The sequence below is a fragment of the Puma concolor genome, chromosome A1, assembly GCF_028749965.1.
Source record: "Puma concolor isolate L17-30 chromosome A1, mPumCon1.1.hap2, whole genome shotgun sequence".
Lineage (NCBI taxonomy): Eukaryota > Metazoa > Chordata > Mammalia > Carnivora > Felidae > Puma > Puma concolor.
Genome location: NC_141667.1, coordinates 174,089,894 through 174,114,694, shown reverse-complemented (window position 1 = coordinate 174,114,694; position 24,801 = coordinate 174,089,894). Strand labels below are relative to the sequence as shown.

Here is a 24,801-nt window from a genome sequence, read left to right as displayed (position 1 = left end):
CTTTGCCCCATACATCCTTTCCCTTTTGCCCTGTACCCACTGGAATAAAGCATAGCCATGAGTATGATGATATTCTGAATCCTGTGAGTCCTCTTGTGATTCAGCAAACTTGGGGGTGACCTTGGGGGCCCCCAGAGACAGCCCTGTACTTGGCCAACCTAAGTAAATAGAGCAAATAGACTAAGCAGCAGTGTGCCACATGTGTGCCATTCCATTTGTAAAAGAGAAGATACTTCTATTTGAACATTTTCACATCTGCTTATACACAAATGACAACACACACGCACTCACCAGATCGATTGTTTTGGCTCTCTGTTTGGATTCATCGTCACACCAGGTTTCACACCACAGCCAGTCTTGAGGAAGAGACTTAATGGCCACTTGGTAAATCATATTATTGGGAAGATCCTATAGAAGAAAAATGATTTAAACACAGAGGTATAGAAATTAGAGTCAGAGGGAATGAGGTTGATGAGGTCAATTAAATTAAAAACGGGTCTGAAGAATCATATGCAGATCTAAAATATCTATTTGAAAAAAATTGTAACGTTTATTTATTTTTGAGAGAGAGAGTGTGCGCGCGCACGAGGAGGAGGGGCAGAGAGAGAGAGCGAGCGAGGGAGAGAGGGAGAAAGGGAGAGAGGGAGACACAGAGTCTGAAGCAGGCTCCAGGCTCTGAGCTGTCGGCACAGAGCCCGACATGGGGCTCGAACCCACACCATGAGATCATGACTGGAGCCAAAGTCAGATGCTGAACCAACTGAGCCACCCAGGTGCCCCTAAAATATCTATTTTTAAGCTAGTAAACATTTAATCTGACTCCACCATCTTGTGTCATGATGAATCCATGCCCTAGAACTATGCCCACAGCTGCCCTGGACTTCACCCCTCGTGTCAGGAATGGAGCGGGAAGCCCAGAAACCCACCGCTCTTCACTGCCCCAAGCGGATAGCCTCAATGCCTCTGCCTGTCCTGAAACAAGGCGACCGATCACCCACACCGTGCCTGCTCTTGCTGTTTATGGCTGCCATTGCTGTGCTCTCCAGATTTGGAGGTGACCTTTCGTGTCCCTGTTCGGAAACAATGCTCCAGGAGAATTCTCACATTTCTGCATGCTCGGGGCTTTCTAAGTAAAGACTGCTGGCGCCTGCGTTAAAGGAAGTTTAAATGGCAAATGAGCCTCACAGATGACAAAGCCCTGAATCATGCCCACAATCATGTGAGTGACCGACCCAGTCAAGTCTTCAGATTAGATGGCAACCCCTGGGTCCACAAAGACTTCAGCGTTGTGAGAGACTGCAGCAGAATGCCCAGCAATGTCAGACCCAGATTCCTGACCCACAGTTACTGTAAGTGGCTAGGTTTTCAGGTAAGTCATTAGGTAGCAACAGATAATGAATACAAGATTGTTGTGGGATTTGGATTTGACAAACAAAGCTGCTACTATTCATGCACAAGTATTTGTGTAGACATATGCTTTCATTTCCCTTCAAAGAGAATAACTGGTCATATGGTAGGTTTAAGTTTAAATTTTAAGAAAACCCCAAACTGTTTTCCAAAATGGAAAGGGAGGGAGAGGCTGAAAATATAAGGTTTTAAAGTTTACAAGCAGGGAATTGGAGCAGTCTGGATCTATGCACTGCAAATGAGTCTAAGAGCGTTCTACTTACCTGATCTAGGTTTGACAGACTGTTTGGATCTTGACTGAGAGCTTGGTACTGGCCCCGGAGCCTGTCACCGGCTGCAATTCTCCTGAACTTCTTGAGATCCACTACATACAAGGCACTGCAAAGGTGAACAGTCTTTGGTGGTTCATGTTGTTCACGTATTTTTACTTTCCCCCAGTGACTATTTACAGTAATGGGATTGACTTCAGATATCCCTGGGTCTAATAACAAGTCCTTTCCTAAATTTTCTCCCAATTCTAAAACTGTTTCCAAGGGTTTGAAGTTTGTTATAATACTGTTAGGATCCATATCCTCTTAGAGTCACCACAGGTTTTTCCAAGATACCACGGAACTCATGGCTCTACAAAACAACATATTTGAAGACAGCATGTTCATTTTGTTATATGACAAGCCAGTTTAAGTCTTCTGTTGTGGTCAGGAGCCTCTCCCCTGAGTTCCATTACTTGGTTGAACTCCTGGCTCAGTTACGCACTAACAGTGTAAGCCGGGGCAAGTTACATGAGTGCTTCATCCCTCTGAAACATCTATTACATGGGGATGATAACAGTATCTCAAAAGGTTGTCACAGAAATTTTATGAGTTGATACAGGTAAAGTCTTGGGGTGCCTGGGTGGCTCAGTTGGTTAAGCGTCTGACTCTTGATACCAACTCTGGTCACGATCTCACAGTTCGTGGGATTGAGCCCCGCGCTGGGCTCTGCACTGACGGCACAGAGCTTGCTTAGGATTCTCTCTCTCCCTCTTCCACTTGCCCCTCCCCTACTTGTGCTGTTCCTCTCTCCCAAAACAAACAAACAAATAAATATTAAAAAGAGATGAATCTATGTTTAAAAAAATATATATATGTAAAGTCTTGTAAGAGTGATTAGCACATAGCAAACACCAATTGGTTGTCATAATTGTCTGATTTCTAAGAAAACAGAGTATTGAGATCCAGTAAGTTATTTGGTTACTAAAAAGTAAGAGTATGGATTTTCTTACCTGATATGGTATTTCCTTCTTAAAAGATGTGATGCCCAGTATCCCTTTTTCCAGAAACGATACCCATCCATTTCAGTGCGGCTATCACAAAATGGGGTATACCCATAGGGCGCTCCATCCAGATCAAAATCTCGGAGTTCTTTTAGGTCATGTCTTACAATCTAAATAAATAAAACAGTTTCTCTGATGAAGCCTATACAATAATATAACATTATGCTATTATAATAAGCCTTTTTAATGTGAATCTCAAATTGTCACCTGACTGTAGAAACAGAACTGTGTTTTCCTCACAGTTCTTTCTTTTTAAAAAATTGTTTTTCAACGTTCATTATTTTGAGAGACAGACAGTGTGTGAGGGGGGAGAGGCAGAGAACAAGGGAGACACAGAATCTGAAGCAGGCTCCAGGTGTGAGCTGTCAGCACAGAGTCCCAACACAGGGCTCGAACTCACGAACCATGAGATCATGACCCGAGCTGAAGTTGGACGCTTAACTGACTGAGCCACCCAGGCTCCCTGCTCACAGCTCTTTCAAGCAGTAGGGAGTTTATGACGTTCCCTTTTCTCTTGTTCGTACAGATGAAGAGAAACCTAAAATGCATATGCCTAGTCTATAGGACAGTGGTCTTATTAATAAGAATAGTCTGTCATGTCATCTTAATCAAGATTTCTTAAACAATATGCATTTTGGGAAGAAATTAAATATTTCACAAGTTCATCGCTCTTAGTTTATCAAGGTATGGATTAATAATTCAAAATCATTTTTATGATAAATCTCCAGTATTTTATATTGGCCAATATTAGTCTGAATGATGAAGAAAAACCTCTTAATTATCCTCAATGGCTTTAATGAAATAACATTAGCGTGTTCCAGTTTTTAATAGACTCTAGCCTGCTGGAAAATGCCACTGTGTAAGCTGGGGGAAGGTAGGAGAAATATGTTTTATGTTAGACAATATGTTTTGAAATGCTTAGCTCATTATCCACATTTTCCTGTTTTCTTCATTTTTAAGGATAATGATTCATATTTGTCAACTTGGAAACTAACACAAAAACAACAACAGAGTTAACAATACAAGTAAACTCTAATAGAGGATTTGAAAATACACTTTTGTCCTAAATATAAATACTAACTTGTGTACTTAATTTATATAACATTATTATTTACTGTTCTTCTTAAAGATTCTGTGTATTTTGCAAATATTTTTCCCATTAGTGATTACAAAGGCATGCAATGCAAGGAGGGAAGGGGAAAAGTCATAATTTTTGGATATGTAAGTTTTGAAAGCTAGGTACCAGAATGGGTTTTTGGGGGATAAATTTGGGACATTTTTCCCCCTTAAGTGTAAGGATGATGAGGTTTTGGCTATTGGCTAAAGGCCCAAGAATGCTGTGGGAGGTACAAGCAAGAGAGCAGAGCTGTCTGTAATCGCCAACTTTTTCAGCAAGAAGCATAGCTCCTTTTAAGCAAACAGCTCATACATTCATAGGAACTCACACAACTACTTTTATCATGACTAATTTCAGTACTTATTTTTAATTACCAAAATCAAAAAAACCACCACTTCAGAGAGAAAACTGCAATGTCCAAATAATAAATGGTACTTCTTGTGATACACTTGATTTTCCCCTGGAATTCTGTTTTTTTTTTTAAAGATACTTTCCTTACATATCACATTCACGTCTTACACATTTATGCAGCAGGGCAACAAAGACAATAATGAGCACCAGCAACATGAATTGAGTCCCTGTACTCAGAAGTGCAAACATAGTTTAAGTATTACTGAAAGCAACAGTTAATCTTATTACCTGGTCAGCATCAACAAAAATGATTTTGTCCACCGCTAGGGGAAAAAGGACATCGAGGAAAAGAATTTTGTAACCCCAAATAATCCTCTGTTTTTCCGTCTGCTGGTGAAGCCAGCGGGGCCACTGATACTGCACTAGCTCGTACTGGAACCCATATTCCTCAGCCATGTGAGGAATCACCTCCTAAAAATGCGCACACACACACGAATCAAAGAATATGTTCATATGTTTAGAGAACAATTTAACATTGGAAAGAGTTTACCATAAATTATTACAAACTAATTGGTAAAAAAGTGTAAACTACTTCTACAACTTATACCTGTTAATGAGGAATAGGAAAATGCTGACAAATATCAAAATATAAGTATACATAAAACTATACGATCTAATGACATTAAAAAATAGGTACACCATATTAACTAGCAAGCTTATCAACTAAGATCAATGTTCCCCTGGTTTTTATCACTACTGTTTGACTTGAGAAAGCCTGACTATAAAGGAAAAGCATTTGGATCTTGGAACATCGACACAGCAAACAGTTTATGTTTATGTCAACATACTGGCTGGTCAGACAGCTACAACATGAAGAGGGGTGCAAAAAACCACAAAATGAGTTGTAAATTGATGAATTAGGTTCTCCACATGAGTTTCATGTCTGAGATTTATGACTACCTAATTCAAGGATTAAAAACACAGGGTAGTCATTGTGGGTGTGAATGTCTGATATTTGATTCAGGGTCTTAGAGACTTAAAGTATCTTATTCTGTTTAAACCAGAGCAGTTGGGGCGCCTGGGTGGCGCAGTCGGTTAAGCGTCCGACTTCAGCCAGGTCACGATCTCGCGGTCTGTGAGTTCGAGCCCCGCGTCAGGGTCTGGGCTGATGGCTCAGAGCCTGGAGCCTGTTTCCGATTCTGTGTCTCCCTCTCTCTCTGCCCCTCCCCCGTTCATGCTCTATCTCTCTCTCTGTCCCAAAAATAAATAAATGTTGAAAAAAAAAATTTAAACCAGAGCAGTTAATGAAATACACTGTTGGTTAAGTTTGGTTCAAGAGCCCCACGTGAGAGGGAGAATGGTAAAGGGGTGGGGAAAGACAGGTTAGCACACAGAGAATTTGCTTTTTCCTGCTCAGTTCTCATTTGTAGCTAGCTGCTAGTTATATACTTAAATTTTCTCCTTGCTTTTGTAAGAACAACGTAGATTTAAATTATATTCCTTAGCATAAGCATTGGTTTTTATTTATGAATTATAATGCTGTAATTATGGCTAGACCAGTCGTTGAGAATCACTGTTTTGATTTCAAAATTTAAAAATATGTATTAGGAAAAATTAGTAATTTCTAATTCAGCAAATATGTATTAAAATTTTCACTGAGGGTTGCTGCCTGGGTGGCTCAGTCAGTTAAATGTTGGACTCTTGATCTCAGGATCATGAGCTCCAGCCCTGCACCGGGCTCCACCCATACTGAGCATGCCCTATGTGCCAGGCACTATTTTAGGTCCTAGGGATACAGATGTGAACAAAACAGATACAAATTGTGGCCCTCATGATGCTTACATTTTAGAGGTGGTGAGTGGATTAAATGAAATCAGTAAGTTATCTATAGAAGACAGCGCTAGGAAAAAATAAAAAAGGAAGGGAAGCAGAGTGAAAAATCAGAAGGGACTGTAACTTCAGACTGTGTGGTCAGGAAAGGATTATTCCCTACGCAGGCAGAATTCATTAAATGTTTGAAGGAAGAGAGGAGGTACATTTTGAAAATTGGAAGGAAAGGATCTAGGGTACTAGTAATTTCTATTTCTATATCTAATTGCTGGTTACACAGGTGTTTTATCTTTGTAAAAATTCATCAAAGCTGCACACTTACGATCTGTACACATTGTACATGAAAAGCTTCAAAAAGAAACATTTTAAGGGAAAGGAACAAAATTCCAAAAAGAAGGAAAATATTATTTCAGATATGGTATTACTTTTGGCCACGTGGGAGAACAAGACCTTTATGCAGACACAACGCTATATTTCTACTGAATGGTATATTTCCTGCTGAGAGAATCTTACAATTGTATTATCTCAGTTTATGTAAAATTAACCAATCCCCGTATGCAGTATTTGCCTAGTAGGATAACATCAAAAACTTGCTGACAAACTAGTAGGACTTGTTGTTTATATGAATGGGTTCTTTCTCGGTTTTATCTACTGCTAAATGCACACAGGAGGCGGCACTCTTGGTGGTTGCGGAAGATGCTGTTACGTGAGGGTTAAGCACCAGGCTGTGAGGGCAGCACGCCTGGGATCAGATCTCAGCTATCTGCTGAATTAGCTGTTTGATCTCAGGACTCTGCTTTAAAGGACAAAGCTTGCTCAGAGAAAGGTTAGACCCTTTGTCCCAGGCTCCCGGTAGGTAACCTCTATGCCTTCCACTGTCCTGCCTCAGTCAACACCAAATAGTCTACGCCAACAATGCAACTTACCGCTGGGACTGTGAGCCACAACGTATCAGCTGAACCTCTCGAGGGGCTGGAGGCAAAGGTAACACTGTGGCAGTCAAGTGGGTCTATGTGGCCAACCCCCAGTAAGAACTGTGGACACCACAGTCTGAGTGAGCTTCCCTGGTTGGCAATACTCCATGTGTATTGTCACGTTTTTGTTGGGAGAAATAAGCGCTGCTGCCAAACCCACTGGGAGAGGACAACTGGAAGCTCTGGGTCTGGTCTGCCCTACGCGTCTCTTTGCCTTGCTCGTTTTAACCTGCACTGCTTTGCTGTAAACTGTAACTGTGAGCATAATGGTGTTTCTTTCTTTCTTTTTTTTAAGTTTATTTTTGAGAGAGAGCAAGTTGGGGAGGGGCAGAGAGAGAGAGAGAGGGAGGGAGACACAGAATCAGAAGCAGGCTCCAGGCTCTCAGCTGTCAGCACAGAGCCCAACGTGGGGCTTGAACCCATGAACCATGAGATCATGACCTGAGCCGAAGTTGGATGTTCAACTGACTGAGCCACCCAGGTGTCCCTCTTTTCTTTCTTTTTTTTAATTTATTCATCTATCCCGAGAGACAGAGAGTGCGCAAAAGTGGGGGAAGGGCAGAGACAGAAGGAGAGAGAGAGAATCCTAAGCAGGCTCCACACTGTCAGTGCAGAGCCTGACACGGGGCTCGAACCCACGAACCATGAGATCATGACCTGAGCTGAAGCTGGCAGCTTAACCGACCAAGCGGGCCAGGCACCCCGATAATGGTGTTCCTTATTTCTGTGAGTCCTTCTAGTTAATCACTGAACTTAAGGTGAACTTGGATGCCTCCCCATTGTGCAGGCTGGTTATGTAATTTCTGAGTCTTGGTTTTCCGTGAATAGAACTTTATGAAGAACAAATAATGTAGGTAAATCACTCAGCAATGTGCCTGGCAATATTAAGGAATAACAACATGGCTGGCTATTTTTATTTCTGCTTTTACCGCTGGTTTTGGTTTAGAAAAAGAGAACTCCTTTGAACTGCTACTGAATGAGACCCTAACTTGCATGAAATCTGATTAGTCCGCAGTGAGAATAGGGAGAAACAGGGTATACTTTGTAGCAAGAGTGTGAGGCTGAGTACAGGGGAGCAGCTGTTGGCCCCCTGAAAACTTCTCAGGATAAAATGCCTCACACTTCTGAATATAGTCCCCAAACCACTACCACAGCAGTCACCGCGCCTCAGAAAGATCAAAGAGCCTTATTATTCCTGGGACTATCGAACTACTTCCTATGGTACGGTTTTCATGTTCTCTGGATACTACTGTTCTAGTCTATCTTTGTAAAATTATGACAGAATCTAATTCTTTTTATTGACAATCTGTACATATCTTTCACTGCCAAGTTTAATTATATTATCATGAAAAACCACTAATCCTTCTGATTTTGAGTTTACTTAAAAATAAACCATCTCCTTCTGTCCTCCTAAACACTTCTCTAAATAAAAGCGGCATAACATTTTTCTTAAGCCAGATAAAACAATGAATACCAAAGCTTTAAAATTAGAAACAGTAATTTCAAAAGGCTCATTCTGAAAATGTTGTGAACTTACAATGACATAAAGAATTTACTTTTAAACATTGAACCACTCTATAATAAAAAGGTTAATGTACTTACTTTAAATGTTGGTGAGAGATAATTTTTTAGAAACCAGAATTTCACAGGTGTTTTGGTGTTACGTAAAACAGAAAGCATCATAATTCTGTATAGAGGAACATTTAACCCAGTAAGTTAATATTAATAGGAGTTCATCCTGCTTTTCCTAAGGCTTTTTAATTATTATATATATATGCAATAATTAAAGGCATTAATTTTTCACTATGAATTACGGGGAAATAGACTGAAGCACCTTCACAAATTATGGTTACTTATCAAGTATGTAATGTGTAAGGAGGTGTGTGTATGTATGTATGTATATATATATATATACACACACACACACACACATGCACACACACTATACAGAATAAATTGATTGCTTTTTGTTTGTTCCACTTGACTCTGAAATACTCTTGTTTAGTTGATTACATTCTAATCTCCACTCTATTACTTTGTCATTAACATCAAGTATACAGAAATGGAAGAACTGAATGATCTATACTAGTAAATTCATGGGATAGGTCCCTTGTTTTGCTACGCTAGACCTCTGACTGGAAAAGAGACAGATGTATCTAAAATACCACCTATAGACATATACTTGAATATCACATCTTCAAATATTTTTGAGGAATTCTCTGATATCCTTCTATATGAAAAGTTAAAAACAACAGCCCTAAGGTTTGGAATTTAGTTCTCTTCTTATTCCCCCTCCTCCTTCTTATAAAATAAAAGGGAAATTTACTGTATATATTTTTTCTCACATATTATTTTGTCATAAAATATGTTCATTTCCTAGCCTTAAAGAACACTGGTATTCCAAATCAATTAAACTCATGAAATTCGACTACATTTTAAAGATATACTTCTCTCATAATCTTAGGTTAAAAAAAAGAAAAAAGCAAGGTGCAGAACAACATATACTTGGTTACTACTTAAGTAAAAACAAGTTAAAAAATGAAGAAGATATATATGCTTATCTACATACATCCTTGGCAAGTTACAAAAATAATACTGGTTTCCTGTTGGAAGGAAACTGGGTAATAAGGAAACAGGTGGGATTCTTTTCACTGTACATTCTTTTATTCTTCTGAACTTTTGAAATTCTTTTTGAACCGCTTTTCAAAGCATTTGATAAAAAACATACCTACCTTAAAAAGCGTTCATATAAATGGCCAGAAGCAACTGAAAAAATGTTTAGAACGTCTGCTTCATCTTTTTCTTTATACAAACTTCTTGTGAAACTTGGAATAAAAAAGTAGTGATTGACAAGTTCTTAATCTGCATTTGCACACTTTACAAACCTACATAATTTAATATGCATACTAAATTTAATACGCGATAGGAAAGCCTCTCAAAATAAGCTCCATCTCATACACAAAATTACTGAATCTTTTTATTTGGAGTATTCATAATTATAATTTCTGTTTTCTTCAGGTGTAAAAATTTATTTAATTAAAATTTTCATTTTTATAGGCACAGATATTTAGAACGACTAAAATTTGGAAAAAAATAACTTACAATCACCACAGATGTATTTTGCCAAATAGGAACTGTTATGACAGAGTATTTTTCAAATCTTATTATAATCTCTCAAATAAGAAAAATACAGTTGATACTCCAAGTTAGGATTAAAATTCGGATAAAAAAGTGACAGCATTATAACATACACAATACTTCTGTAAGCTGAAGGAGCTTCCCTCCTGAACATGTCTTTTCTCCCTTTCTACACAGCAGTATTTGTTTTTGGTACCCTTTCCATACAGCAAGTGGCCATGCTGTTGTTTAACAATTACCTATATTCATTCTTGTCTCCACTTTGTGGTTTTAATGGAAGATTATGGAGAGATACTCTTTAAAATGCTCCCATTCTGCTTCATTATCCCCTGTCAAATATACCTACTCTCCAGATGATCTCAAAATGAGGGGGTCTGAGACCTTCTCAGTCAGTAATAGTTCAATGCACATAAAGGGACAAGAACACCATTCTTATCAAACAAGGCACCAACTACAGAAAAAGAGGCCTAAACTGGGCAAGATCCCAATGATAGGAGTGCCCCTGATTGGCATAACACAATCCACTTAGGTTGCTGAATCTGGCTGGCTCAAAGTGTCTACAGAAATAGACAACTGATAGAAATTATCTCTGGGAGACAATAATCTCTCAGTGGTTCTCTCTCATAAATCAAATGAAGCTCAGATTTCTAAAACTGGCTTTCAAAGTTCTCTACAATGTGGATCTACAGCAGACGCCTTTGTTTTTGCCCATCTAATGTCCTTTACATTTCTAGTAACAATCGCCTGGTATTTTTCTGGGGGAAGCATTCCTCCTCCAGTTGCATTCTGTGAGTCTGCGATAGGCCTGCCCACTCGTTCTAGAGGTGGGCATACGACCCAAGTGTGGTTAGAGTCACAGGAACCAGTTCAGTTTGGGACAAATGTCTAACAACTGGACTCATGAGTCAGTCCTGGAACTTTTGCTGGCACTATATGGAAAGATGGCAAACTTTTCCTTGTAAAAGTTTCTCTGAAAATGAGGGAGGCATAGAGAATAGAACTAAGACATGGAAAAAGAGTTCCTAGGTCACGTCACCCGAATGCCCAAAGCCAGCTCTACTCCTGGACTCTCTACATGTGAGCCAATATATTCCTGTTTTGATTAATATTTATTAATATTATTAACATCGATTCCTGTTTGATTAGGCCTTGACCTAATTTATAGATTCCCTATTATATTCAATGCCCCAGTGTTCTAGCTAAGCTGGGCTATTTTCTGTTTAATCTCTTTGACTTCATATAACCAGGTACCTTCTCTCTATCTCCAACTTCTGAAGTCTTGTCCATCTTTTAGAGCACATCTTAGCCAAGAAGTATTTCCTGAGGTTCCTCCTAACTAGATAAAGTCTTCTTCTCCTGTGGTTCGCAGGGCACTTGATTTTCAGCTGTCTTATAGCTCGTTTCCTATCCCGTTTTATCAACACTTGTGTATTGATCTCACCCCACATGAAGAGAGGATCTGCTTTACTTAGATGTTTACCATCTGCAGGCCTTCCACATACTAGACTCCTGATGGATCTATCATTATATGTTAAAATATTCACTGGTAATTACCTTTTAATAGAATCCCACATTCCTTTTTTCTTCTCATCTTTATCGGTTAGGAGATCTTCCTTAATTTTGTCTGGCTTTTTTTGCACCTAGATAGCACGGTAAAGAAAAATCTTAGAATTGTGCAGCTTTAAGTATTATGCAACGTGCTTAGAAAGTTCGAAAGTGCAAGGTGACCCCTGTAAATCTAAGACAGTTGCAGTGACGGAGCCAGGGAAGATCTTAGTACATTACAGACACAATCTGGTTTCAATTATCAGTTCAATCTCATTGTTAGCTCTTTTGGTGGTTACCTCCATTCTGTTAAATAATGTGCTTATACTTGTATTTACTGATTTTTCAACTTCAGGCTTTATCTACCAGCATATCTGCAACCACAGGGTTTAGGTATTTTTCATTCTTTGGGACGACAGACAAGCAGCTCCCTTCTAATGGTCTGCCTCTCTTTGTCTGGAAGTTTTGGGAGTAGTATCATTACCATTAGTTCTTCTACTGAGTATCTTTGTAGCTTCAAATAATACTTAAATGTCTATTTTTTGTTCCAACAATTTCAGGTTTCTCTCGCATGTAAGATAAGAATACTAATGGTATTTCTACCTTTTCCCTCCGCCTCCCACCTTACATTAGCTGAACTTTTACTTTAGCATCGTATAAGGATAGGTACTACCTACATTTACGCTGGTAAACGTAATCATATCTACTGCATTTTGCTACGTTTATTTTACAACTTGAAGATCAGCAAATAGTGCTTATTGTGAAGATGTAATTATTATTCACTGCAGAGTCTGCAAGGCCACTGAAGCTGTATTTCCTCGGTGCAGTTATAGTAACCGGACCATCGTGCCACTCATGGGAGACTCTGGATATTTCAAATGGATTCTGTTTTCTTACATCCCACCAACACATAAACATTTTTTCTTGGAATTTTATTGCATTTATTTTTCCTTGTAGTGAGATATGTTTCTTCCTTACCACATACCTAATATTTCCCAGTTTATTATTCATGTTCATTGCCTGGAATTCCTGTCTTCTTGGAAATGTTTTTCCCAGAGCTCAGTAATTAACTGCCTATTTCTTTCAAGGATTTCTTTGCATTGTTTTTCAGATTAATTTCACCATTTCTTGACGTACCTATCTTCCTCTTTCTTGGTCTTCATCTTCATTGGACTGGCAAACATCTTCAAGGGGTGTGAAAAATTTTTCTAAACCTTCACTCTTCAGAAAATAACTTTGTCTTTAAGAATTTGGTTAAAGAATCCTAGCTTCAAAATAATTTTCCTCAAAATACTAAAGGCTTTGTTTTGCTGTCTGGTAACATTCATTTTGAAAATGAAAAGTCTGATGCTAGGGTTAGTGTCATTCTATGACTCTGACCTGCCTTTTCTCCCTGATAGTTATTAGGGTCTCATGTGGGCCATCTTTCACTCACGGTAATTTATGGACCCTTATGAACATTATTCCCTCTCCTTCTCTGTGAAATACCCTCCCTCTTTTTTTTTTTTTTTTTTTAAGATTTTTAAGGAATCTCTACATCCAACATGGAGCTGAAACTTACAACCCCTAGATCAGGAGTTGCGTGCTCCACGGAGCAAGCGAGCCAGTGGATCGTCCCCCTCCTCCATTGTCTATTCTTTCTCTATGGAATTCCTATTCATGGGCTGTGGAATTCATGGGCTGATCCTTAACATTGTTTATCTTTTCTGCTGTCCCTTTTCTGTCTTTTGATATTATTCTGAGATGGATGGTGAGGAGATAAAACGGTGTTATTAAAAAAACAACAGAAGGACCGAGGTGGGTGGTCTGATTCAGGTAGGGCATGATTATTACCTCAAAGATTTGATGGCTATGGTGAAAGAGTTCAACCTGCTCTGTACTATAGACCAAGAAGTCAAATTAGAACCGATAAGCAGAGTGCAAAAATTCAGCTCAAGAAAACCTAAGCGGCTTTTCAATGGTCAAAATAGCTCAAAGATGGAACTGTCCTCTCGTCCCCCAGCCTGGTAGAAATGGTCTTTCTTTCTTGTTTGCAGGGCTAGCGTAAAGCTTCCTGGAATGCTGGTCCTATAGGGCTTGGTTGAGTTAGTATCTTAAGTAGCTGGTCTGGGTTTTGTGGGGTTTTTCTTCTGAAATGACCAGAAAGAAATGTATTAAAGAAGAGACTGTGTTACTATTGAGAAAGAAAATCAAGGTCAATACAGGAGGAAGAGAATCAAAGATGAATGTGAGCAACATGTATAACTGATCACAGGATAAAAAGCAGAGGTGATAAGGAATAGGTTATGATATGGGATGCAAGGTAAAATTTGGTGATACAGTAGTTTAGAATCTAGGCAATATGTAAGGTGTGAGGTTTGGTAGCCTGCTGTTATTGGATCTTAGAAATTACAACCACATTGTATTTTCTAATTATCTTTGGAAATTAATTTCTGCTCTACTGCACTGTAGATGGAGGATACACCCTGTACAATTTCATTCTTCTGAAATTTGTTGAAACTTGCTTTTCAACTAAATGCAAAGTTAATTTTTATAACATTTTATGTGTATTTGTTTTTTTTTTTTTATTTATATATGACATTGTCAAATTGGTTTCCATACAACACCCAGTGCTCATCCCAAAAGGTGCCCTCCTCAGTACCCATCACCCACCCTCCCCTCCCTCCCACCCCCCATCAACCCTCAGTTTGTTCTCAGTTCTCAACAGTCTCTTATGCTTTGGCTCTCTCCCACTCTAACCTCTTTTTTTTTTTTTTGTTCCCCTCCCGCATGGGTTTCTCTTAAGTTTCTCAGGATCCACATAAGAGTGAAACCATATGGTATCTGTCTTTCTCTGTATGGCTTATTTCACTTAGCATCACACTCTCCAGTTCCATCCACGTTGCTACAAAAGGCCATATTTCATTTTTTCTCATTGCCACGTAGTACTCCATTGTGTATATAAACCACAATTTCTTTATCCATTCATCAGTTGATGGACATTTAGGCTCTTTCCATAATTTGGCTATTGTTGAGAGTGCTGCTATGAACATTGGGGTACAAGTGCCCCTATGTGCCCCTTGGGACACAAGTACTCCTGTGTCCCTTGGATAAATTCCTAGCAGTGCTATTGCTGGGTCATAGGGTAGGTCTATTTTTAATTTTCTGAGGAACCTCCACACTGCTTTCCAGAGCGGCTGCACCAATTTGCATTCCCACCAACAGTGCAAGAGGGTTCCCGTTTCTCCACATCCTCTCCAGCATCTATAGTCTCCTGATTTGTTCATTTTGGCCACTCTGACTGGCGTGAGGTGATATCTGAGTGTGGTTTTGATTTGTATTTCCCTGATAAGGAGCGACGCTGAACATCTTTTCATGTGCCTGTTGGCCATCCGGATGTCTTCTTTAGAGAAGTGTCTATTCATGTTTTCTGCCCATTTCTTCACTGGGTTATTTGCTTTTCGGGTGTGGAGTTTGGTGAGCTCTTTATAGATTTTGGATACTAGCCCTTTGTCCGATATGTCATTTGCAAATATCTTTTCCCATTCCGTTGGTTGCCTTTTAGTTTTGTTGGTTGTTTCCTTTGCTGTGCAGAAGCTTTTGATCTTCATAAGGTCCCAGGAATTCACTTTTGCTTTTAATTCCCTTGCCTTTGGGGATGTGTCGAGTAAGAGATTGCTACGGCTGAGGTCAGAGAGGTCTTTTCCTGCTTTCTCCTCTAAGGTTTTGATGGTTTCCTGTCTCACATTCAGGTCCTTTATCCATTTTGAGTTTATTTTTGTGAATGGTGTGAGAAAGTGGTCTAGTTTCAACCTTCTGCATGTTGCTGTCCAGTTCTCCCAGCACCATTTGTTAAAGAGACTGTCTTTTTTCCATTGGATGTTCTTTCCTGCTTTGTCAAAGATGAGTTGGCCATACGTTTGTGGGTCTAGTTCTGGGGTTTCTATTCTATTCCATTGGTCTATGTGTCTGTTTTTGTGCCAATACCATGCTGTCTTGATGATGACAGCTTTGTAGTAGAGGCTAAAGTCTGGGATTGTGATGCCTCCTGCTTTGGTCTTCTTCTTCAAAATTACTTTGGCTATTCGGGGCCTTTTGTGGTTCCATATGAATTTTAGGATTGCTTGTTCTAGTTTCGAGAAGAATGCTGGTGCAATTTTGATTGGGATTGCATTGAATGTGTAGATAGCTTTGGGTAGTATTGACATTTTGACAATATTTATTCTTCCAATCCATGAGCAGGGAATGTCTTTCCATTTCTTTAAATCTTCTTCAATTACCTTCATAAGCTTTCTATAGTTTTCAGCATACAGATCCTTTACATCTTTGGTTAGATTGATTCCTAGGTATTTTATGCTTCTTGGTGCAATTGTGAATGGGATCAGTTTCTTTATTTGTCTTTCTGTTGCTTCATTGTTAGTGTATAAGAATGCAACTGATTTCTGTACATTGATTTTGTATCCTGCAACTTTGCTGAATTCATGGATCAGTTCTAGCAGACTTTTGGTGGAGTCTATCGGATTTTCCATGTATAATATCATGTCATCTGCAAAGAGCGAAAGCTTGACTTCATCTTTGCCAATTTTGACGCCTTTGATTTCCTTTTGTTGTCTGATTGCTGATGCTAGAACTTCCAGCACTATGTTAAACAACAGCGGTGAGAGTGGGCATCCCTGTCGTGTTCCTGATCTCAGAGAAAAAGCTCTCAGTTTTTCCCCGTTGAGGATGATGTTAGCTGTGGGCTTTTCATAAATGGCTTTTATGATCTTTAAGTATGTTCCTTCTATCCCGACTTTCTCAAGGGTTTTTATTAAGAAAGGGTGCTGGATTTTGTCAAAGGCCTTTTCTGCATCGATTGACAGGATCATATGGTTTTTCTCTTTTTTTTTGTTAATGTGATGTATCACGTTGATTGATTTGCGAATGTTGAACCAGCCCTGCATCCCAGGAATGAATCCCACTTGATCATGGTGAATAATTCTTTTTATATGCCGTTGAATTCGATTTGCTAGTATCTTATTGAGAATTTTTGCATCCATATTCATCAGGGATATTGGCCTGTAGTTCTCTTTTTTTACTGGGTCTCCGTCTGGTTTAGGAATCAAAGTAATACTGGCTTCACAGATTGAGTCTGGAAGTTTTCCTTCCCTTTCTATTTCTTGGAATAGCTTGAGAAGGATAGGTATTATCTCTGCTTTAAACGTCTGGTAGAACTCCCCTGGGAAGCCATCTGGTCCTGGACTCTTATTTATTGGGAGATTTTTGATAACCGATTCAATTTCTTCGCTGGTGATGGGTCTGTTCAAGCTTTCTATTTCCTCCTGATTGAGTTTTGGAAGAGTGTGGGTGTTCAGGAATTTGTCCATTTCTTCCAGGTTGTCCAATTTGTTGGCATATAATTTTTCATAGTATTCCCTGATAATTGTTTGTATCTCTGAGGGATTGGTTGTAATCATTCCATTTTCATTCATGATTTTATCTATTTGGGTCATCTCCCTTTTCTTTTTGAGAAGCCTGGCTAGAGGTTTGTCAATTTTGTTTATTTTTTCAAAAAACCAACTCTTGGTTTCGTTGATCTGCTCTACAGTTTTTTTAGATTCTATATTGTTTATTTCTGCTCTGATCTTTATTATTTCTCTTCTTCTGCTGGGTTTAGGCTGCCTTTGCTGTTCTGCTTCTATTTCCTTTAGGTGTGCTGTTAGATTTTGTATTTGGGATTTTTCTTGTTTCTTGAGATAGGCCTGGATTGCAATGTATTTTCCTCTCAGGACTGCCTTTGCTGCGTCCCAAAGCGTTTGGATTGTTGTATTTTCATTTTCGTTTGTTTCCATATATTTTTTAATTTCTTCTCGAATTGCCTGGTTGACCCACTCATTCGTTAGTAGGGTGTTCTTTAACCTCCATGCTTTTGGAGGTTTTGCAGACTTTTTTCTGTGGTTGATTTCAAGCTTCATAGCATTGTGGTCTGAAAGTATGCATGGTATGATTTCAATTCTTGTAAACTTATGAAGGGCTGTTTTGTGACCCAGTATATGATCTATCTTGGAGAATGTTCCATGTGCACTCGAGAAGAAAGTATATTCTGTTGCTTTGGGATGCAGAGTTCTAAATATATCTGTCAAGTCCATCTGATCCAATGTCTCATTCAGGGCCCTTGTTCCTTTATTGACCGTGTGTCTAGATGATCTATCCATTTCTGTAAGTGGGGTGTTAAAGTCCCCTGCAATTACCACATTCTTCTCAATAAGGTTGCTTATGTTTATGAGTAATTGTTTTATATATTTGGGCGCTCCGGTATTCGGCGCATAGACATTTATAATTGTTAGCTCTTCCTGATGGATAGACCCTGTCACTATTATATAATGTCCTTCTTCATCTCTTGTTACAGCCTTTAATTTAAAGTCTAGTTTGTCTGATATAAGGACGGCTACTCCAGCTTTCTTTTGGCTTCCAGTAGCATGATAAATAGATCTCCATCCCCTCAATCTAAAGGTGTCCTCAGGTCTAAAATGAGTCTCTTGTAGACAGCAAATAGATGGGTCTTGTTTTTTTATCCATTCTGATACCCTATGTCTTTTGGTTGGCGCATTTAATCCATTTACATTCAGTGTTATTATAGAAAGATATGGGTTTAGAGTCATTGTGATGTCTGTATGTTTTATGCTTGTAGTGATGTCTCTGGTACTTTGTCTCACAGGGTCCCCCTTAGGATCTCTTGTAGGGCTGGTTTAGTGGTGACAAATTCCTTCAGTTTTTGTTTGTTTGGGAAGACCTTTATCTCTCCTTCTATTCTAAATGACAGACTTGCTGGATAGAGGATTCTCGGCTGCATATTTTTTCTGTCTAGCACACTGAAAATCTCGTGCCAATTCTTTCTGGCCTGCCAAGTTTCAAAAGAGAGATCAGTCACGAGTCTTATAGGTCTCCCTTTATATGTGAGGGCACGTTTACCCCTTGCTGCTTTCAGAATTTTCTCTTTATCCTTGTATTTTGCCAGTTTCACTATGATATGTCGTGCAGAAGATCGATTCAAGTTCCGTCTGAAGGGAGTTCTCTGTGCCTCTTGGATTTCAATGCCTTTTTCCTTCCCCACTTCAGGGAAGTTCTCAGCTATTATTTCTTCAAGTACCCCTTCAGCACCTTTCCCTCTCTCTTCCTCCTCTGGGATACCAATTATGCGTATATTATTTCTTTTTAGTGTATCACTTAGTTCTCTAATTTTCCCCTCATATTCCTGGATTTTTTTATCTTTTTCTCAGCTTCCTCTTTTTCCATAACTTTATCTTCTAGTTCACCTATTCTCTCCTCTGCCTCTTCAATCCGAGCCGTGGTGGTTTCCATTTTGTTATGCATTTCGTTTAAAGCGTTTTTCAGCTCCTCGTGACTGTTCCTTAGTCCCTTGATCTCTGTAGCAAGAGATTCTCTGCTGTCAGCTATACTGTTTTCAAGCCCAGCGATTAATTTTATGACTATTATTCTAAATTCACTTTCTGTTATATTATTTAAATCCTTTTTGATCAGCTCATTAGCTGTTGTTATTTCCTGGAGATTCTTCTGAGGGGAATTCTTCTGCTTGGTCATTTTGGATAGTCCCGGCGTGGTGAGGACCTGCAGGGCACTTCCCCTGTGCTGTGGTGTATAACTGGAGTTGGTGGGCGGAGCCGCAGTCAGACCTGATGTCTGCCCCGAGCCCACCGCTGGGGCCACAGTCAGACTGGTGCGTGCCTTCTCTTCCCCTCTCCTAGGGGCGGGATTCACTGTGGGGTGGGGTGGTCTGTCTGGGCTACTTGCACATTGCCAGGCTTGTGATGCTGGGGATCTGGCGTCTTAGCTGGGGTGGGTAGGCAAGGTGCACAGGGGCAGGAGGGGCAGGCTTAGCTTGCTTCTCCTTAGGTGATCCACTTCAGGAGGGGCCCTGTGGCAGCAGGAGGGAGTCAGATCCGCTGCCGGAGGTTTGGCTCCGCAGAAGTGCAGAGTTGGGTGTTTGCGCTGAGCGAGCAAGTTCCCTGGCAGGAACTGGTTCTCTTTGGGATTTTGGCTGGGGGATGGGCGGGGAAGATGGCGCTGGCGAGCGCCTTTGTTCCCCACCAAACTGAGCTCTGTCGTCCGGGGGCTCAGCAGCTCTCCTTCCCTTTGTCCTCCAGCCTTCCCGCTTTCTGAGCAGAGCTGTTAGCTTATGACCTCCCAGACGCTAAGTCGCGCTTGCTGTCGGAACACAGTCCGTCAGGCCCCTCCGCTTTTTGCAAGCCAGACTCGGGGGCTCTGCTTGGCCGGCGAGCCGCCCCTCCGCCCCGGCTCCCTCCCGCCAGTCCGTGGAGCGCGCACCGCCTCGCCGCCCTTCCTACCCTCTTCCGTGGGCCTCTCGTCTGCGCTTGGCTCCGGCTACTCCGTTCTGGTAATCCTCTGGTGGTTTTCTGGGTTATTTAGGCAGGTGTAGGTGGAATCTAAGTGATCAGCAGGACGCGCGGTGAGCCCAGCATCCTCCTACGCCGCCATCTTCCCTACGATCCCCATTTTATGTGTATTTGAAGGATTATTCACTTGGTGTTACTGGGTGTTGTGTTCTATATGTGTTTAGGTCAAAATTTATAATCTGTTCAAATCTCTCTCTTGATATTTTGGTCAGTTTATTGTATCAGGTACTGAGAGATGGGCATTAAAAATAATCCCAGCATGATAGAGAACTGTAAATTTCTCTAATTCTATTACTGCCTTATATATGTAAAATGACTTTATCTTAGTAAGGTTATTTGTCTTGTTGTCCTATATCTCTGGTATCAGTAGAGCTATGCCAATTTTCTTTAGCTTAGTATTGGCCTAGAATACTTTTGCCACTCTTGTATTTTATTTTCATCTTCATCCTAAAGTTGTATTCTTAGGTATGAGGTGTACTTTCCACAAACGACATGTAGTTGTAATTTTAAAAAATCCAATATCACAACCTTTGTCTTTTAATTAAAACATTTAGTCTATTTACATTTAATGTAATTGGGTTAAATTCTAACTTATTATTTTGTGCCTCCTCCATATCCCATATATTCTGCTTTATTTATTCTCCTTTCTTAGTCTGTTTATATTATTTCATTCCATTTTTCCTTTTTATTATGACATTATGCCTTGTTTCTATTCTTTTAGTGGTTATCTTAGAAATTAAACTCATATTTGCCTGAAAGTCTAAAAGTAATCATTACCCTTGCTCTGATCAATATAAGAATTTTACATGTTATTGAAAACAACCCTATTTATCTTATGGCTTAAATGCGATTGTTATTTTTAAATTCTGTATATTTAAAAAAATCCTTCTAAGACATTACTTTTGTTTTATATATTCACTGTTCATAGAATTATCTACATAATTTACCATTTTCTTCTCTCTTTAATCTTTTAAAACTCAAATGTCCCTCTAGAGGCATTTTTTTTTTTTTTTCTGCCTGAAGTACCTCTTTTAGAACTTTCTTTAGTGTGAGAGTGCTGGTGGCAAATTCAGTTTTTTCCATTTGTCCGAAAATACCTTGTTTTATGTTTCCTCTTGAAAGATATATTTTTAGGGTAAATTATTCTAGCTTGGCATTCTTTTTTTCACTGAGTGCTTTTAAATATCATTCCAGTATCTTTTGGCTTTCATTTTTACTGCTGAGAAATCAACGGTCAGACTATCTATAGCTCTTTGAAGGTAATTTTTCCTTTTTCCTCTGGTTTCTCTCAAGATTTCTCTTTGTTTTCTGCAGTTTTATCATAGGTGTGAATTGTCTTGCTTGGTAATCACTGGACTGTCCGAATATGCAAATTGGTAACAGCCATCAGTTCATGAAAATTCTCAGCCATTAATGCTTCAAATATTATACTTTTTTCCTTTTTTAATGTGAGTATAGTTGACACACAATGTTACACTTACCTTATTCTTTCATCATTGTCTGGAACTCCATTTAAAATGATGTTAATTATTCAATACTCATAAAGCACTTTACAAACCGAACTATCTTATCCTTATAACAAACACGTAAGGTATTATTACCCCCAATTTATAGATGAGGAAAATGAAACAAAGAGGCTAAGCAATCTGTCCAAGGTCACACAGCTAGTGAATGGCAGAGCCAGGTTCACCGCAATCCTGGTCTCTCAAATTTCTCACTCTATTCTCTATGTCTTTTATGCTCTCTGCTGTACTATACTCTTTTTAAATGTCTCTGTTACATTTGGAATATTTTCTGGCCTTTCAGCTCACTAATTCTCTCTTTAGACATGTAAAAGTTATCCACCGAATTCTTAATTTTGGTTATTGTATCACTCAGTTTTAAAAGTTCTACTTAAAAAAAAATCAGATATACACTTTTTAATAGTTTTTTGGTCCCTGCAACTGTTTTCAAGTTTGTCTTTCATTTCTTTAAACTCTGTAAGCACAGTTGTTTCAGAGTCTGTGTCAATAATTCTAATACAGGAAGTGTTTATGTGCCTGGTTTCTGTGTTTGTTTCTGTTGGTTTTCTCTATGTATTTGGAGATAGTAATCTTATTCTAGGGATATATACGTGTTTCTTCCAAATGTCTGTACAACCTCATTAATCTGGAACTAGTTTAGTGCAAATCCAAGGCTCAGGGTTCTCTGGACCACTTGCATGATACAAATTTGGGTTAAAAGACTGTGTGGAATAATTTACTAGGGTTCATCCTTACCCTGAAGCTATATCCAGCTTATTGTAGAGAGGGTCTTCTAACAGACTACCCACTTTATATGGGTCCAGGATTTTACTTTCTGTCCCCATCACCCTGCAAATTAAATCAAAATGATAGTTCAGGTGTACCAGGATGGACAGCTGTTCTCAGGACAAGAGAAGCTTCTGTGCTTACTTCACTAGGCTCCTATTTTCCCTATAATTTTGGTTTTGTATCTCCTTGTTTTTCTTATTATTTTGGTACTGTCAGCTCCTCATTGCTTTTAAGATGTTTCAAAAACACTTATCCGACATCTTTACTAGTTTTAAGTAGGTAAATTGGTCCAAAGAAATAAATTTGCCATCATTAAAAACTATTTTTCTATCTATCTTTTTTTTTTTTTTTTTTTTTTTGTAAATGAAAGAAACATCACTTTTTCTTTCAGGGCTAACTTTTCAATCTGTGCTACTGATCTCAACTCTAGAGCCTAATTTGTAACACTATCTGGCTATGGATACAACAGATATGACAGACCCATCCTAACTTAGAAAAAGTCTTTCCTTTTCTTCTACCTTCAAGCTCTCTGCCTTTCTTTCATGAACTTAACTCTCTTCTTCCTTTCATGCCACAGTTCCAGTATGACATTTTAGGTAGTAAAATTATAAAATGAGTTTGAAAATAATCAATTAAGGACAAAAAAGAGAATTCTTAGTCTAAGAACAAAACCCATGAAGAGCTTCTGCCCCACACACTTGCACTTCCAGTATTTTGCTCTTGAAGCTGTTTATCACAACAATGACATCTCCCAGGTCTGGTTGAGAGTCAGTTCCTTCATGCCTAAAAGCAGAAAAACCTGTAAATGTCTATCATCAACTCAAGAAGAGACATGTAATTATGATGGTATAAATAACAGAATAAATTCATTTTGCAATAAACACAAGTATAACATCACTGTGTATATGTATATTTGCTGTTTCTATAGTCAATTAAGATATGCTATAATACACAATTTTCAAAATTATCCAATTTTAACTTGACACAAATTAAAACTGTCCAAAAGTAACTCACTAAATTCCATATTGCCTAATCACTGAGCAAGCTCAAATTATTGCTGATCTTTGCCATAGTATACCAAGATTACCGCTAAAGTCAAATCTTTCAGGTGTTTTTGGTATATTGCAATGATAATTAAAATATGAAGTGTTTTTGAGACTTTAAAATAAGTTGTTATATATCATAATCGAAGGAATTCTACACCAACAACTTTTCAATATCCACCAGCTATTTTCAAATAGCAAAATTTGAAGTATTAAACCCATAAAACTGAAGATGTCTATTATGCTCATCTGCATGACCTGAATGTGTTTTATATTATAATGTATTTCATTGTCCAATTTTTGACATTGCATGAACAAATCAAGTATGATAGCTATGACCAGTAATTTTTTTGGTATCATTCTATGTACAGAAAAATGCTGTTAAAAACATTTACAATAAAGCAACAAAGCTGAATTTCGTCAATGAGGGAAGGCAACCAGATGTCAAATTAGTAGATACTTTGAGCTTAGTCAGATTTAGAACACACACCTGAACATTTTCCTGAAATGGAAATCTGAATGGTTACAGGAGTATGTTGACACATGCCTCTGACTCCCTTTTTCTCCCAATTCTCCAGCTGAGGTGGCTAAACCCAAGTAGAAGGCACAGCCATCCCCGACAGTTACCACCAGGAAAAAGAAAGGGTTCCAATTTTTGTGCTAGTAATGTCAAATTTCTTAGAATTTTCGAGAGTTTCCAGTCATAAATGTTGCTCACGGACACCAGCAACTTTAGCCACTGAATCCACTGTCCGTCAAGAGCAGGTAGAGCCAGGTCGCACACACTGCAGCTAGACCCACACAAGATCTAAAGCAAACTCCCTCCATCCAACCAGATAGCAGAGGTAGTAGCGAGGAAGACTCTTACCCTATTTCAGGTATTATCGCAAGCACTTTAGAGATGTTAACTCATTTGATCCATACACTCATCCTTTGAGGAGGGTACAACGATTATCCTAGACCCAAAAAGCCCAGGTAGTTGGGATGTTCACCACTGCACTATTCGATCTTTAAGTAATGCTAGGCAACTAAAAGTCACTGGATACATAAGGACAGTCAGCAGCTTCAATGAAAGGAACAAGCTAAGCAAGCAGTCAGAGGACATGGACTTCACTGGGAAAGAATTAATGCAGGGAAAAAGGGGAGCATTCAAATAATTTACATTCTCAATGAGATTTGGAAGAACACAGTATCTCAGTAAAAGCCATTTGCTGCAAAATGAAAGGATTCACTACATGTCAAGAAGCATAATTTTTTTTTTAAAAAAATGGACACATACTTATTTTCCTGGGAATCCTAAATATAAATATATTTTAAATTTTTGTAGAGGAAAAATAAATCACCCTCTCACTTCTTATCCAAGACATTAAAACCTTATTTACACAAAAATTTTAAAGTGG

General features: G+C 38.9%; 1 protein-coding gene across 4 annotated transcripts in view; it reads right to left on the bottom strand.

The window, feature by feature from the left end:
- The window catches only part of UGGT2 (UDP-glucose glycoprotein glucosyltransferase 2), a 195,987-nt gene that overhangs the window by 12,547 nt on the left and 158,639 nt on the right, over positions 1 to 24,801 (bottom strand). For 3 of the 4 annotated variants that reach the window (XM_025924004.2, XM_086709355.1, XM_086709363.1), the window contains 8 exons: positions 23,057 to 23,141; positions 11,684 to 11,769; positions 9,724 to 9,816; positions 8,594 to 8,678; positions 4,476 to 4,658; positions 2,669 to 2,829; positions 1,671 to 1,785; positions 292 to 408 (listed from right to left, as the gene is read on the bottom strand). In XM_025924004.2, coding sequence (XP_025779789.2) covers positions 292 to 408; positions 1,671 to 1,785; positions 2,669 to 2,829; positions 4,476 to 4,658; positions 8,594 to 8,678; positions 9,724 to 9,816; positions 11,684 to 11,769; positions 23,057 to 23,141 — 925 coding nt within the window. The remainder of the gene's footprint in view (positions 1 to 291; positions 409 to 1,670; positions 1,786 to 2,668; positions 2,830 to 4,475; positions 4,659 to 8,593; positions 8,679 to 9,723; positions 9,817 to 11,683; positions 11,770 to 23,056; positions 23,142 to 24,801) is intronic. The other variant, XM_086709349.1, reaches the window with a different exon arrangement.